The 16,692-nt window shown below is 39.9% G+C and overlaps 1 protein-coding gene across 1 annotated transcript in view; it reads right to left on the reverse strand.

Annotated features, from left to right (window-relative positions):
* The window catches only part of akap6 (A kinase (PRKA) anchor protein 6), a 213,787-nt gene that overhangs the window by 98,587 nt on the left and 98,508 nt on the right, over positions 1–16,692 (reverse strand). Inside the window, exon 13 of the mRNA XM_085343525.1 lies at positions 6,596–6,726. Within this exon, the coding sequence (XP_085199651.1) occupies positions 6,596–6,726 (131 nt within the window). The remainder of the gene's footprint in view (positions 1–6,595; positions 6,727–16,692) is intronic.

The following is a 16,692-nucleotide window of genomic DNA, read 5'->3' on the forward strand; positions in this document are numbered from 1 at the left end:
ACCAGTCTCTAGGCCTGCATGACTGGGCATTATTCATTTGATGCTACACTATCACCATGATGTTCACATGTACAAACTGGAGGACAAGTTAGCATCACGTGGTTATTGGTCATGTGTTTTCAAAACCTTAATAAAATTATACTTCCTGCATCTTGGAAAAGTTTACTTCTGCTCCCACACATAAAGAACTTGTAACTATGGCATTTTCTGAAATATTTATCATGTTAATTGCTTCTGTCATCTCAAGAATACTTATGATTAATAACCACTTTAACCTTTCCTCGTGACTGAGAGTTTTGCATGTAATAATTTTGTGTTATTTTGCACAAACTTGTTCCCAAAGCTTTCTGTTCTTATCCTGTTCCCCACTTTTCAGAAATGACCTTAGTTTATTCTGTGGTTTTTATATCCATCACAATTTCGAATTTGTCCCCATTTTCTGTTTTTACTTTCTAAAAATTGTTTTCTTCATCTTCTGCGGCTTTTTTCATAACTCCTTTTTCCTGCTCACGGCTACAGAGAAATAAAACAAGATTTGCCAACATTTTTCCACCTGTTCCTCCTAACTCCCCCCGCCTTGATCTTCTGTTATTTTCATCCTATCCTTTCCTCACACCTCCTGTCCTCCACTGAAAGTGATTCTCCGTGAAATAAAAGCTAAACCGAGGACAAAAAAGCAAAGCAAGCAAACGCTGCTTCCTTCCCCCAGAGGCGGTGTTCCTCATTATGCGCTGAGCAGAGCGGCCCTTTACTGACTAAGACAGATGAAGCAGATACAACACTCGTACAGATTGTTTTCTCTTGTCGTTTTTCTACCTCCCCTCCTCTCCTCCATTTCCGTCTTGTTCTCACACTAATGTTAACTAAATGCTTTGTAAAACAGTATCTCACGGGGGGTGGAAGACGAGAAAACAGACAAATCGGAAAGGAAGGATCGACGAGGCGCCACTGTGGGGCTGCGTTCAACACCGGGATGGTTACAGAGTGTTTGAAGTGTCAAGTTCGTTTTCTGTCACACTGCGCTGACGGAGCGCACAAGAGTATTATAGAGAGCCTTTCTGACATTCAGTCACCTGAGGAAATTTGAATTATAAGGATCTATTATTCATTTCTACCTCAACATAATTCCAGTCAACACTGGATATAAAAAATAATGTGGATAGAAAGTGTGCAAACCTACATGGAAAAACATACTGATATCTACACTAGCTATCCAGACATTTTTCAATAATGAAATAAATGTGCATCTGATGAGATTAAGTAGTTAAATGCCATGTGTTTCAGTGTAACACTGACCTCTACACATCCTATACGTCTGTATTTTCTATTTTCTACCCAAACACAACAGAGAATGGCACACAGACACTAAGCAAAGGAATTTGTTGGGCCCAGCTTCAATCTGCAATGAAGGGAATATGACAGGAGTGTCCAACTCCAGGCCTCGAGTCCCGGTGTCCTGCAGGTTTTAGATGTGTCCTTGATCCAACACAGCTGATTTAAATGGCTAAATGACCTCCTCAACGTGTCTTGAAGTTCTCCAGAGGTCTGGTAATGAACTGATCATTTGATTGAGGTGTGCTGACCCAGGGCGATATCTAAAACCTGTAGGGCACCGGCCCTTGAGGCCGGGAGTTGGACACCCCTGCACTGTGACAACCAGATGGACAAGTTAATTTTCCTGTGTGATGCTATGATAGATGTTGAAGTTCTGTACTTCTTTGTCTCACAGCTCCAGATTCCTTCCATATGTCCTTCAGTCAGTGTTGAGTTTTATGTGAGTGATGTGAAATACATGCTTTTCAAAATAACTGCTGTAACATTGTTAGTGTCCTCTATTTTACAGGGTTTACTAACCCTGTAAAAATTTCAAGTTCTGAGTTTCTGTCTTTCCTTTCTGGTATTTTGTACACAGCTGTTTGAATAAAACTATATGGTGATATACAGCTAAATGCTCCGATATCTGGCCGTGAGGTACTGTTGAGACACCTTGCTATTGATTATTGGTGTAAAATAGCAGGTGATAGTCCACCCAACTGAAACTTAAAATGTCTTCATGAGGGGCCTAAAAAATATATTGGAATCTTTCATTTTTAAATACTTTCTTACTGATTTACTCTTTTATGTATGTATATATATATTTTTTAATGATCTGTGGTGTCATTATTTTGAGAAGTTCTTTAACTAGTATTGTATTTTAAACAGGATTCAGGATAGATACCTTGTTGCTAACTAAAACACTCTCGGTGTCTTTCAGGCTTAAATGGACAGATTTGTTATCATACTTCACTTTCTACTTCCCTTTCTCTCTCTCCCTGTCGCCTGCTGCTGCAACGCCGATAGCGGCTGTAACTGCTGTCTCTAATTCATCATCCTCCATACAGCAGAAAGAAGAGAGCAAGGGACATAAGGCAAGAGGAGGGAAGGCAAGGCTCTCAGAGAGAGAACGAGAAAGAGGAGAGGAATGGAGAAAGAGGAAACTGGAGAAGGTAACAATAAGATGAGAAGACAGATATTCTAAATAAATAAAAGTAAAGAAGAGGATGGGAGTGGTGCATAGAGGAAGGCAACAAAGTAGTTACACTGAGAGAAAGGATGCAAAATAAAGCAAGGTGAGCAGGAGAAAAACATGAAGAGAAATGAAGAGGTAGCAGAAGGCCAAGAAAGAGGAGACAAAGCAGAGGTCAAGGAAGAGCAACTGGGAAAGAGCAGGAACAGAGGGTGAGGAGGAACGCAGGGAGCGATGGAGTGAAGGAAGAAAGGATGACAAGAGAGGAGGATGAAGCGATAGAATGAAAGGTTGAATGAGTCATATTGGCAGCCGTCACCTTTCAGTCAGAGACTCTGCTGGATTTATGAGGTGATTCACTGACACTCGCCCAGTCTAATGGATTCATCCTACAGAGACATTAAAATCGAACTGTCGATGAAGAGCAGCGCAGAGGCCCGTGCTGATATTCACACACTTCTTCATTCATCCATGCTAACGGGTTCACCCTACGGAAACATTCAAATCAAGTTGTCCACAAACAAAACCCGGGTGCTTAATCAGTCATTCACTCACTAATTTATTATTTTATTAATCTTGGAAAAGAGCGTGGTGCACAAGTTTAATTTATTTAGACTTTTGTGGACTAAAAACACTGACTAACACGTCGTACAATAGGAAAGTTCCCTAAAACTAAACTAAAAAACTAAAACTAAATGTGAAAAAACAATTTAAGTTAACTAAAATAAACAAACTGAAATGATTTCGTCAACTTGGAAAACTAAATAAAATAAAACTATAGATGAAATGTTCTTAGTCCTGTTTGCCTGACGAGGCATTGATGGACGAGTTTATTGAGACTGTGAGTCAACTCATTTCAGTTTAATAGCAGTACTGATTTTCCTAAATCTTGCCTCTGACATACAGTATGCCCTCCATTACGTTAACAATTCAAAAGATTAAAAACAACACTGAAGCTAATAAAAACTGAAATAAAACAAAACCGTTTCAAATAGTAAAAACTGAACAGAAACAATGATTAGTCCTGAAAAAGATCTAAAATGCCATCTTCAGCTACCAAATGGTTGTAGACAGCCATCAAAAGTCTGTGGTTAAAGTAGAACTGGATAACAGAGTTTTAAGGAGGTATCACTGTTGCCTCACAGTCAGAGGGTTCTGGATTCAGACCTGTGTAGGGTCCTTCTCATTCTTACATTAAGTTCATTCATCCATATATTTACAAAGTCTAAATCCTCTCTCTGTTTCTCTTTTATCACAAAGTCATTAATTCCTGCAAAGTCAAGTCACTCAGTCATTCAGTTAAACATGCATTTGCTTTCAATTCTAATGTTAGTCCTTCGTGTATTCATGTTGGACTTTTTAAGATATAAATATGTTAAATAAGGTAACAAGTGAAACCAAAGTACTTATTGGTATTAAAAGTATGACTTTGATGTATGTATATATATATATATTTCTGCTCTGAAAGGTTTCATGTCCTGATTGGTTAGAAGCTTGGACATGCCTCATCTTTCCTATATAAGCATTTAGATTATTTTGAACATAACAATAAGAAATATGAAAAATAAAAATTGACTTTTAGTTACTTTAGTTACTACAAAAAATCTATATCTTCCACCCTTACTAACTTTCATTCTGCTAATAATTTAGAATTGAGATATTTTGCTTGAGATTAGTGAATAATTCCGTCTGACCTTCATTTTCTTCACAACTGAACCAAAACCAGAAATCTCAACAGAATGAAACTCACAAAGAAAAACATGTAACATCCAATTAATACAAAACGCATCACACACACCACTGCACTGGACAGACAGACACACACACACACGCTCACACATACCCAAATGTAAATGTGAAAGGCAACAGCTAACATATGAATAACCAATTAGAGCCCGACACATTCAATGAAAATTACTGAAATATTACGCCGCAGCCTCAGAGGGCTGAAAAACACAAACAAGATGAGGCTTTCATTTACATTTGTGCTGTGGGTTTTCACTCTTTGCGCACAAACAACTTGCGCATGTAACAACTGTTATTTAATTCAAGTAGAAGACAGTCCAGTGGCACTGCAGTGGGTTTGATTCGTATATGTGGACACTTGCACAGACAACGCACGCACCGCACGCTTCGCGGAAGCCACCGTGAAGTCACACTGACAACACCCGCAAAGTCTGCAGAACACAACATGCTACAGACTCAAAGGGAGTAATTTAAGCCTCAGTTTTTTTATTTGCATACACACTACTCAGTGTATGTTGTCATTTTCTTTTTGTGTGTGTGTGTGTGCGCCCTGTGTGTGAGTGATAACTGCAGTGAGAAGCTCCTCAAAGCCGGGGATGAAACGCCGACAGGCAGCGTGACCAAACACGGTGCTCGCCGAGCCGAGCCTGGCCACACCAGATTACTGCTGTTAACGCTCATGCTCTGTGTGTGTGTGTGACTGCGTTTAGCTGCATGTGTGTGTTGTCTGTTATGTTTGCCTGTGTCGCTTCTATCACAACAGACAACACTGACCTGCTAGTTTTCACTCTTATTATTTTGCACTCCATTACGCTCTGCAGCTTCTGTCCTCTGCACGTTCAACACACAAACTCGAACACCTTGTTTAACAGGCCCAATGAAATGGTGGAACTTCTAAAAGTCAGAACAAAGGACTTTAAAGTGGACCTGTTATGATGATTTACAGCTCCCTGGATTTTATTCTTGGAATACACAGGAGCAGCAAGAAAGAAGTCCTCGTTTGTCTCCTATTGGGCCTTAGTTCATTGTTTTAGCTCACTTCCTGTTCCCTTTGAGCCACTTTTCTTCTAATTGGCTGCACATCACAAACAGAAAGTTTGAACAATGGTTGGCACTTCTGGGCTCACAGGCTTTGTCCCTCAATTGACCATAGGAGGGAAATTCAGTTTTATGAGTGCATAGAATTTCTACAGGGTGTATGAAAAGAATCATGTGTCTCCTACAGGATATATTTTTTAAGTAATGGACACAGAAGCTTGGGGTAAATTTCAAAATACATGGCTGAATATAAAGTTTTACATGCAAAAACTTTATATTCACTGTTCACAGAATTGGTGGTGTCCTGTCCAGGGTGTAGTGCACATTTGGCCCTAGTTGGGATAAGCTCGAGCCTATATTACACTAAATTAACACATTAAACTGATGGTTTAAAGTGGTCGCTTAGTGTCTTACGGTTCTGTAGTACTTGCATTGATCCCTGTGACTTCTCTTAAAATCTCAGGGATCACCTCTAAAGTAGGGAGCTGTTGTTATCCTGGCTTGATAACTTTTAAATTCTATATAGAGAGACCGTCTGATTCTCATAACCCCAAGAATGAAGATCCTCAGCCTAGTCATGCGGCAGGTTTGAGGTTTGTTAACCAGTTTGCTAAATTACCGTATTTTTTGGAGTATAAGGCACACTTAAAATCCTTTAATTTTCACAAAAATTGACAGTGCGCATTATAATCCGGTGCACCTTATGTATTAATTCTGGTTGTGCTTACTGACCTCGAACCGATTTTATGTGGTACACGGCGCTCAAAAATCTGTGAAAATGTGTTAGTACGACTTTGGTAAGCCACGAAGCTGCACCGCATGATGGATTGTCGGAGCATTACGGCTACCGTAGTCAGGAGCCTCGCGGAGTTACTGTGCTTCAACATAATATTACTCTGTGTGTATAAGGACCCCAGAATGGCACCTATTAAGAGACATGCTTACGAAGCGGATTTCAAACTCAAGGCTTTCAGTCATGTTTTGTTTCGCTTAATGCGTCTTATGTATGAAAATAGACCTGTTGATTAATATTGCACTTCATAGTCTGAAAAATACGGTAGCCTAGTGGTGGATGAACTGTAGCCCAGGAGGTCAATGAATACTCTACCAATTCGATTCTGAGTGTATGCGTCATAATTAGCACTACACGAATGTGTGTGTACATGAGGGATGTGGGGAAGTTTTAACAGGTCCTCCCATAGTAGACATGCATTTGTTTTACAAAATAGAGCACTGTAAAGCAATTACGGAAGCTAACAGAAAATTACTGATCACTTATTCTGTTGTTTCCTGTTGTGCAGTTACCTGTTGTTCCTGGCCAGGTGATTGCCGCGCCTTCTGTTGGTGGGTGAGGGGTACTGCAGGCTGCTTAGTTTGATAGCCATCTGCTCTAAGGCCATTCGCTGGGCTTCGCACTGACTGGTGGTCTGCTCCGCCTGGAGAAAACAACAGAACACAGGGGTATATATTACCCAGACTGAATTATTTCTTACACTTCTTTGGTTCATTCTGAGATTGCGTTCACATCAACATATTCTCTGTTATGTTTGTTAGTTGTACCTTGCTATAACCAATGAGGACTGATATGCTGTTTCCACGATATGCTGTGGATGCTGATGATAGTTCAAAGGGCTTCATAACAATCAATATAAGAATATTAATGCAAGAAAAGAAACTAAAATACCTCTTTGCAATGAAAAATGCAACTTACAGGTTTGATTAGCAGCTTCTTTTGAGATGTTTTTAACTGTTTTGAGAGAATAATTTGTGACATTTAACGCTCAAATGAAAGGGTTTTTAAAGAATATTTTGCACTACTGCTGAATCTTGAGATGATGTTGTTTTATAGTTATTATAAAATTCCCTTAAGATGTCGTCCAATACACTGTTAATAGGTTTCTGCACTGTAAAATGAAGACTTTTAATGCTACATGGAAATTTATGTTTTATGTTTTAGTCGATTAGATAAATAAATGAATAAAACCATCCATAGAATTTAAAAATAAATAAAAGTAGACCCTATGCTGGTAAACAGTCTAATGTCAAATAATCTGTAATGTTACAAATTAACACTATGTCTATGCATGTCATGTTCTCAGTTTGCTGAATTGCAGGTTTTCCATGAAAAATTCCTGCCTTTCTCTGGTTTAGCACTTCTGCAAAGACCCCTCGAGCGTAAGACTTTTTAATACATTCTAAGGTGAACTTAATTCAGTGCTTCTTACAACGTACAAATACCCTGTCTTAAATAAAGACCAAGATGACCAGAATCAAGGTAACACAGTGAGCCTTCTTGAAAGCGAACAGAACGTGTGTGCATGATGAAGTCGGCGGTCTGAGTGGGATCATCTTCCACTGAGTGTGATTAGCTGTTTATTGCAGGTGAAGGAGATTCGGACGTGGCGCGTTTTGTCGGACGTGCCCTTTAAAGCCCTGCAAGCATTCAGCAAGCCACTAGAAACACTCTCCATACTTATCCTCTGCGTCAGCTGACAACATACACACGCATCTATGAAACGGCACGTACATGTGTATGCATATAAATGTACATACACACACAAACATTTCACTAACACAGATCACCCATAAAACCTGACGCACACATTTAATACGAATTGCTTTTCTCTGGCACAAATTACCCCTCATACACACACTCCTATCAAGCTCGCACAAATGTTCCCATAAAGCCACACATGCGCACAAATTGACCATCAATTGCTTCACACACAAAAACAAACATATTCACACATGGAGCATGATTCGCTGCTCTTTCTCACAAATTATCCTTCTCTCTCTCACACACACACACACACACACACACACACACACACACACACACACACACACACACACACACACACACACACACCACAGCTAGTTGCACTCGGTATCCAGACACAATCATATAGAGGCACTCAGAGCGCCGCTCAGATGTAATTGCATACAAACTATATGGAGATGAGGCCTCAATTGAACCAATGAAGGCAGAGTGAGTGTGTACAAACAGCCCAATGTGCACACATACACACATATGACCGCCTGCTTTTTCCTCATTCAGTAACAATCTGAATAAAGTGTTGTCGCGTCGAGTTGCGTTCACCGTCCGATCTACTTAGCGGACTCGACGGAAGGATCTGGAAAGGTCATCCAATCTGTAGAAGGCAGAGCTGCTCAATCAGCGAGCTAATAAACAAACCGGCAATACACAATCAACAGCACTGTTTGTGTTGAGGTGTGTTTGAACGAGAGAATATTCTGTTTGTGTATGTGCTGCTGTTATAGAAATGAAACTAACTGGAGCCTCTCGGAGGAAAAAAAAACAGAGTTTATCTAAATGTCTCTCCACTTTCCTTCATTACTTCTCTCTATTTCTGTCTTGGTTGCATTTGCAGACTGTTTGCTGGCTAGTTAGTCGGTCAGTGAATCAGTAAATCAGTCAAGTTGTTCATTAGCTGGTTAGACTGTTCTTTTCTGTGCTAATATGTTCCCTCAGTCTATAACTTTGAAGCCAAGCCAAGAACTACATTTAAAAATTGCCTCATTTATGTAAGCTTTTTGCACATTTATCAAGTAAATTACTGCACTTACAGCAAAGCAGAAGCGACCTTGGTCAAAAGAATAACCACGGCAGGACAGCTAATCCAAAAAAAATGAATTAACATTGAAAGGGGACAATTGTGGTTTTACTAATTTTCTGTCATTTATATACTGATACAATGTTGGGTGTCAGGAGTTGGGTCTGTAACCCAGCATTTTGAATTTTATTTTGTATTTTGATATGTGGAATGTGTTAAGTTCTTTGGTTGCTATTGTTACGTAGGATTGAATTGAGTTTCTAGTTCTTCTATAACTCCTGATTTAAAAGTCTTTTCTTGTCTTCAGTGACAATATGTCATGTATTTGTTGTCTGTGTGTGTCATGTAGTCGGTGTTATTATGTCTACATCTCTCCGTGATTCCAGTTTTATTTTGAAAGTCTTGTGGTTCTATGTTCAATGTGCTTAGTTTTGCTCTTCTCCTGTGGAGTTATTATGTTCATTTGTGTCAGCCATGTCTCCCCAGGTGTTTCCACTTCCCTCATTAGCCTTCTGTGTGTTTTCATTCAGTCTTTGGCAACGTCCACACGGGTATTTTTGAAAACGGAGATTTTCCGTTTTCGTTTTAAAAAATAATCCCGTCCACACGTAAAGGCAGAAATGAAGGAAAACGCTGCTAGGAACATACCAAAGCAACAGGTGGCGATATAGTCCTAACCGTGCAGGCCAATCAGAAGTCTAGAAGCCTCGGTGGGAAAAAGAAAACAAAGCTGGGGCATAGAAGCAGAACCGAGTTGTATGTGTGGAGGGACAGTAACTGTGTGTGTATATGTAAGCATTTAAACACTGCAGATAGTACAATTAACAGTAACAGTATTGTAGAAATTCATTTCACCGAAACCATAACGTGGCGCACAGTGTGACGTCAAAAAAGGCGCAGACCTTTGATGCTGCGTTTTCTGCATTTTCTCCGTTTTTCTCGTCCACACGTAAATGCAAAAACTGAGTTTTCAAAAAGATCCATCCTGGCCAGAGTTTTTAAAAATCTCCGTTTTCAGTGACCAAAAACGCCGTTTACGTGTGGACAAAAGGTGCAAACGCATAGAAAAATCTGCGTTTTCAAAAATACCCGGGTACGTGTGGACGTAGCCTTTGACTGTTTTCTTTCCCGTTCCATGTACTACATGATTCTGCTCAGGTCGTGTTCATGTTTCATGTTCATGATTTTCCTCGTTATAGTTTCTCACACGTTCCTGTTCACAATCATGTTCACGCCTGTTGTCATAGTTACCAGTTTAGTTTTCCCTGTTTAGGTTTTAGTTTCGTTTTTGCCCCTGTTCGCCTTTTGCTTTATTTTCTACTTGTGTATCAGCCGTAATAAACGGCTCGCTTTTTGTTTAACCTTAGTACCTTAGGGCGATCGTGGCTCAAGAGTTGGGTGTTCATCTTGTAATCGGAAGGTTGCCGGTTTGAGCCCCGGCTCGGACAGTCTCAGTCGTTGTGTCCTTGGGCAAGACACTTCACCTACTGCTTACTGGTGATGGCCAGAGGGGCCGATGGCGCGATATGGCAGCCTCGCCTCCATCAGTCTGCCCAAGGGCAGCTGTAGCTACAACTGTAGCTTGCCTTCACCAGTGTATGATTTGTGAGAGTGAATGAATAGTGGTATTGTAAAGCGCTTTGAGGGGTCCCGAAAAGCGCTGTATAAATGCAATCCATTATTATTCCGTCTGCACTTGCGTCCTCATACCAACACTCAGGCTGCGCCGTGACAGTTGGATGCCATTCAGGCAAAACTAGTCATTCACATTATCTGAAATGAACTTAAATTAATTGTCATGGTCCAGAGTCATGTGACCCAGTGTTTCTAAGTTTCATGATATTTTGTTATTCATCTGTATTCTAGTTTCTTTTCAGCTTATCTACTTACATTCTGTCATACCTACTTGCAGTTATATTTTATGGTTTATTGGACTCCTCTTGTGTCTCATCCCTGTGTTAATTCTTCCTTAGAGGTTTGTGAGTCTTATCTGTCATGTCTCCTGTCTGTGTAATTCATGTTGTCAAGCTCATGTCACTTCTGTGTCTTATTTAGGGTTCTTGTTTTACTTTGAAGGGTGTTCAATGTTCATTGCTTTAGTTTCACTTCCAATGTGGTGTCATTTGGTTTGTTCTAGTCAGCTGTTTCCTCACATGTCTCCACTTCCCCTGATCACCTCATGTATGTATTAAAGTCCTCTGTCTTCCTGTGTTCAGTGTCCCGTCGTCCTTGTTCCACCCATCATGTCATGTCAGGTTTCAGGACTCTGTGCAGGTCATGGTCATGTTGCCTATTCATGTATGAGTTCATTGCTCCTTCATGTTCCTGCACAAAGTCCTGTTCATAGTCATCGCAGTCTCCTTTTCATTGTCTTCCTAGTTATCATAGTTAAGTCTGTTTCCTCAGTTTTCCCAGTGTAGGTTCCAGTCTTGTTTTGCCTCTGTGCTTACTGCCTTGTTTTGTTGACCTGATTATCAGCCGTCATAAAAGGCTCGCGTTTTGTTCAAGTTAGTTGTGGTCTCCTCGCCTGTGTCTGCACCTGGGTCCTCACACACCCACACACTGTCTCCCCCCACAAACTGCGGCATGAATTAAGTGTCTTAAGTTTTAATTTAGGAGTGATAAATTTGAATTCTCCTTTTCCAAATTCCATTTGAACTTCTGGGACAGACAAAGTGGTGAAACATGGAGGACAACAATTTCCCACAATTTCTGATTAATATAAGTCAGTATATAAGAAGCAAACCAAAAATAGCCTTATAAATAAAAGATCTACATATAAATATACATAGTAGCTGAATCTACAACATGACAAAGCAGACCACTCAAGCTCAGCATACAATGCACAAGGGTGAGTAAAAGTCTTAAAGTTTGTAATAAATCCCATCGTTCCAGAATAAACAGAATGCAGGATATGTAAGCATTCTGGGGACCCATGTATATAAATCACATCACCATAACCAAACAGAGACATAAAAGTCTTTCTGGCCAGAAACAGATAGAAAGGAAAGTAAACACCAAGTTTCAATTTCAATTTTTTCACCGAATGCGAGGTGTAGACGAGAGTGAGTCGTCAATTGTTTTTCCTATGTACTTATATTGAGATGCTCACTCAATCTCTGAGCCCTGAAGTATATAATACATGAGAGGTTCAGGGGTTTATATTTTGAATTTTTAAGTTTTAAATCACACAGGCTATGCTATACTGCACTGGAACTGACAGAGAGCCTGGCTATAAGAGGAGTAGATCATCATATCATCAGCATAAAAATGAGGACTGATCACATTAAGCAAGCTAGAAGTCACTGAGGCCTGATTGATGAATAACTCTGAAAGCATCCAACGTTTTCTAACAGCCCTTCGATGGCAAGTCTTGGTTTTAACTGTGTCAAATGCTATGGCTAGGTCAATAAAAATGGATGCACAATGTTGCTTGTTATCTGCTTGAAACAATCACTTTTAAGGCTGCTATAGTTGTACTGTAATTTTTCTAGAAGCCTGACTGGAAATCATTTAAAAATCTCCAGAGGGGAACTTTTTCCCCTTTTTCTGCTCTTCGTTAACAAGAACTTCCAGAACTTTGACAAAAGCAGATTATTTAGAGATGGACTTGTAATTAGTCACAACTGAAGTATCCCAACCTTTAAGCAAAGGGAGAACAAAAGCAGATTTCCAAATAGTTGGAATTTCATTTGTATATATATAAGAAATCCAAACAAAAAATGACATTGGTATTTTTGTGCAAGCAATCCCTATGAGCTTTCAGCTCAGATTTCAGACTGCTCTAAACACTCAGTTTCAGACTTTTTAGCTGACTCATGGCTCTTAATGATGTCAAAGAGAGTGGAGATCTGTATTTAGTCATCTCAGACACAGAAGCTCCATCCAACTACTGCTCACACCTGTTTTATATTGACAGAACGTTGGTTTAAAGGAAGGAAGGAAGGAAGATGGGAGCAAAACAGTTTGTTTTAGACCTTAGATGACAGGTCTCCAACTCCAGTCCTCGAGAGCTGCTCTCCTTCAGCTTTAAGATGCATCCTTGTTCCAACACACCTGAATCAAATGACTGGCTTGCTATCAAGCCTTTGCCAAACTTAATTCAACCATTTGATTCAGCTGTGTTGGGATGCATCTAGCTGTAGGAGAGTAGCTCTCATGCACTGGGGCTGGAGATCCCTGCATTAGATGAACTGAGGAACTCCAACAATCCCCACTATAAGATTAAAGATTATTCTGAACTCTGAATCATGTAAAGCTATTGTCAGTAACACAAGAAACTTTTATATAAGTTGGCCAAGGAAGATGGCCCAGCACCAAGGAAAGTCTGCTGCTGCCATGGGAAGTACATCATAAAATATATTTAGTGTTTTGTGGAAACAACTTTTGAAAGAAGTTCATTGCTGACAAAAACTTTGAAGTGATAATGTGATGTTTTTGTCAGTGCTACATGGTCATAATGTCAGTCAGTCAGTAAGGAGGTCACTAACTGATTCAGTCCCGCAGCTACATACTCACTCAGTTATTTATTTAATCATTTTTTCTGACGTTGGCAACAACCGAGCCAACGCAGGCTAAGGTATGAAAAAGCAAATTACTTCCATAACAGCTGACTAAAGCCATAATGAAACACGCACACACACTTGTACAGTATGTGTACACACTGAAGTACACTGAAGCAATTTCTCCTGGATGCCCGCCTTGAGGACACAGTGACTAAAGACACACACACACACACACAGTCATGAGTTGGGCTGCTTCCCAGTCTGAAGGATCTTCAAGGATTTCTGTCAAAAATTATTTGTCTTCAAACTAGACTCATGCCTCCATCTGTTAGTTTGCATGCGCATGTGTGCATTGCTCATTTTGCCTAACTGCCTATTGCAAGTAGGACCAAAAGAAAAGCAAGCATATATGTATGTCAATGAACTTCTCCTATTTATCTACCATGCAGCCAGAAATAAGTAAACGGCCTAGCTAGTGTGCATTTTCAGGCTACCGAACGCAGAAATGTAGAAAAAAGGTGATTTCCTAAACATTCAACTATGAAGGAGACCACGACCTTATCATTATCACAACCCACTGATCAAAACTGCAGCATTATTCTAATAATTATAATTATTGGTCAAATGATTGCACAAACCTTCAGTTTACCCAAACCGTTATTTAAAGTGGATCTATTATGTTTTTTCCTCATATTTCTGATGCCTTATGTAAAAATGTTTCAAATAATGGGGTAGCGTACAATGTACAATAGGCCAAAAGCTCAGGCTACAGTATGCTCTAAAGCAAAAAGCTCAGTATTATGTCAGTGAGAAGGGATATCCTCATATGGTCATCTCAGACTGCCTTCTACCTGCTGTTCAAACTTTTGTTTTGTCTGGCTTAAAGGGAAGAAAGCAAAAGTTCTTGTTTCAGGCTAAATGCTCTGTTTCAAACTGTTTTTTTCTACTCTTGGCTCTGTATGTTTTGTCCTTCAGAGGGGATATGAATAATATGTTCCTGAAAATTGTGCAAAGCTATTCTAGTTGCTTAGGCTGCTGCCCCCGCGACCCGGCCCCGGACAAAGCGGATGAAAATGGATGGATGGATGGATATTCTAGTCGAGTCCAAGAATAAAAATCTGGAGTTTAAAATAAGCAAAACAAGGCCCCATCGATGTGTGAAGAACTGTCCGTGGTACTCGTCCTGAAATATGCTCTCGAACGTAACTTGTCTAATGTTACAGGCTGAATGAAGGGAATTTTATGAAGGACGACTATTAAAAAACACCTGATGGGGATATTATGGACTATGTTGGAATTTATGTGGTGTCAGTTACGTGATATCTGATACAAAGAGTTACACAAAAAATAACCTCTCTTCCATTTTTAATAGTGCTGCTGGCGTGGCTCTAGGCAGGCACTGACATTCATGGTAAGGATCAGCCACGGGCTTCTCCTCTAGCGCCACCATGAGGATAAATTTGTGGGTTTGAGACATATGTTTCCAGATGACTTGCAATAACATTTTATCAATAAATTCACATCCTCTTAGAATGAACTGTAACAGCGGTGCTCCTCTGACTTGCTACTATTATCATTGTTATTATATTGTGTGCGTCTGTAGCTACAGTAAATACGGTGGAGGTTTGTTTGCTGCATTTGTGATAACCTCATCTGTTTCTGCTGCTATGCTATCAGCTCTTAAAGATAAAACCTGGAGTAAATATAAACACAATCAAATATTTATTTTATTCCTATCATTGCTGATGAGATATTGTGAGCGATTTCAAATGGAGAGGCTGAATCCAGTGTTTCCAGTCCTGTCGTTAACGCTGCTAATAGACACACAAATCAATAAGAATCTGCCTCATTTGATGAATACGTAGACTGTCCTCTGAAACACACACACAGAGAAATGCACACAGCCTGTTGTAGATGCGTGTGTATTGCACTTCGATGTGCTGAATCAAGTCATTTTAGGGCTTTTTGTTTACATGTCAGGGCCAATTTATCCCGCATCCTCAGAAAACCTCACCACTAGCTGTGTGAGTGTGTGTGTGTGTGGGGGGGTTGTTTTCATGTCTTAAAAATATATGTATGCATGTGTGTTTTCTGGCAATTGTGTGTTGATTCGCTGCTGTGGAACTGTGGCTTGATCCCTTATGAATGTGCATGTGTCCAAAGATGTTTCTGTTTGGGAGTGTGTTAGATGTGTCTCCTGGGGTTTTCCTGGGGCTATAACTGCCAATCAAACAGCAGTGTTAGGACTGAGAGCTGAGCAGCAACAGCAGCATATAAACACACTGCAGGATCCACAACATGCTGTCTGCTCTTACACATGGTTCATTAAAAATAAATATCAGACAATAAATCAATAAACAAATCAATCAACTAATCAGTCACATCACAGAATAACACTTCATTAGCATGAAAGAAATAGAGGGAAATATGGAGATAAAAAGGTAAATAATGTTCACTCTTTCAAAATTTTGTGTTGTATTTGTACTCCAGACAAGATTATCTGTCTCATTTTCACCTTTTGTTAGACATATGTGAACCAACAGTGACAAACAAGAGCAAGTTTTGTGCAGCTGAGAGTCCAGGAGTGCCTGCAGTGTCACCTCAGCACTGTTCCTTTAATCTGCCAGGAACATCTTAATGCCAGAAGTCATGTGAATGAGTTCTGGCTCTTTGGCAGCTATGTTGATTGTTGCCTGGAGCTGTGCCCAGAAACATTGTTCTGAGAATCTGCAGGTTTTGTCACCATGCAAGCACAGAGCAAATTTAAAGCAAGTTTCCCACAGTGCACCTTCTGTCTTTCAGCTGCCGATGAGGTTTTACCGTTTCCCCACGACTCTGTCAATTGCTTTGCTTAAAACCTCTGTGTCTCAGTAGCTTCAGGATTGATTCGACGAGATACGATCTGGTCACATTTGCTGTTTAAAAAGGATAGGACTTCTTCGTGTTGCTTTAAGTTGGGTTCAGGAAACGTAAAAGTCTTTCTTGATTTCAGTTTTTGTGTTTTGTTTTGCTTTTTTAATATGCAAAATGAAAATGTACATAAAAACAGCTGGACTGAAAGGAAGCCTGTTACCTTTTCATGAAATATATTGGAGCTCCAGCACTCAAGCGTGAGCATAAATAGGCAAATACTAGAAAGTTCACAAAGGAGGTTGCAATGAAAAGCTGATCTGTGGCTACACGATACACTACCCAGACAACTTATAAGATACACCTTCCTAGCACTGAGCTCAGAACAGCCCTAATTATTCTTGCAAGCAATGTGCAAAAGCATCCTAGGACATTTTGGTCCATATTGACATGATAGCATCATGCAGTTTCT

This window comes from Diplotaxodon limnothrissa, linkage group LG19 (genome assembly GCF_057381915.1).
Source record: "Diplotaxodon limnothrissa isolate DT_005_m linkage group LG19, D_limnothrissa_male_GT1.1, whole genome shotgun sequence".
In the NCBI taxonomy this organism is placed as follows: Eukaryota; Metazoa; Chordata; class Actinopteri; order Cichliformes; family Cichlidae; genus Diplotaxodon; species Diplotaxodon limnothrissa.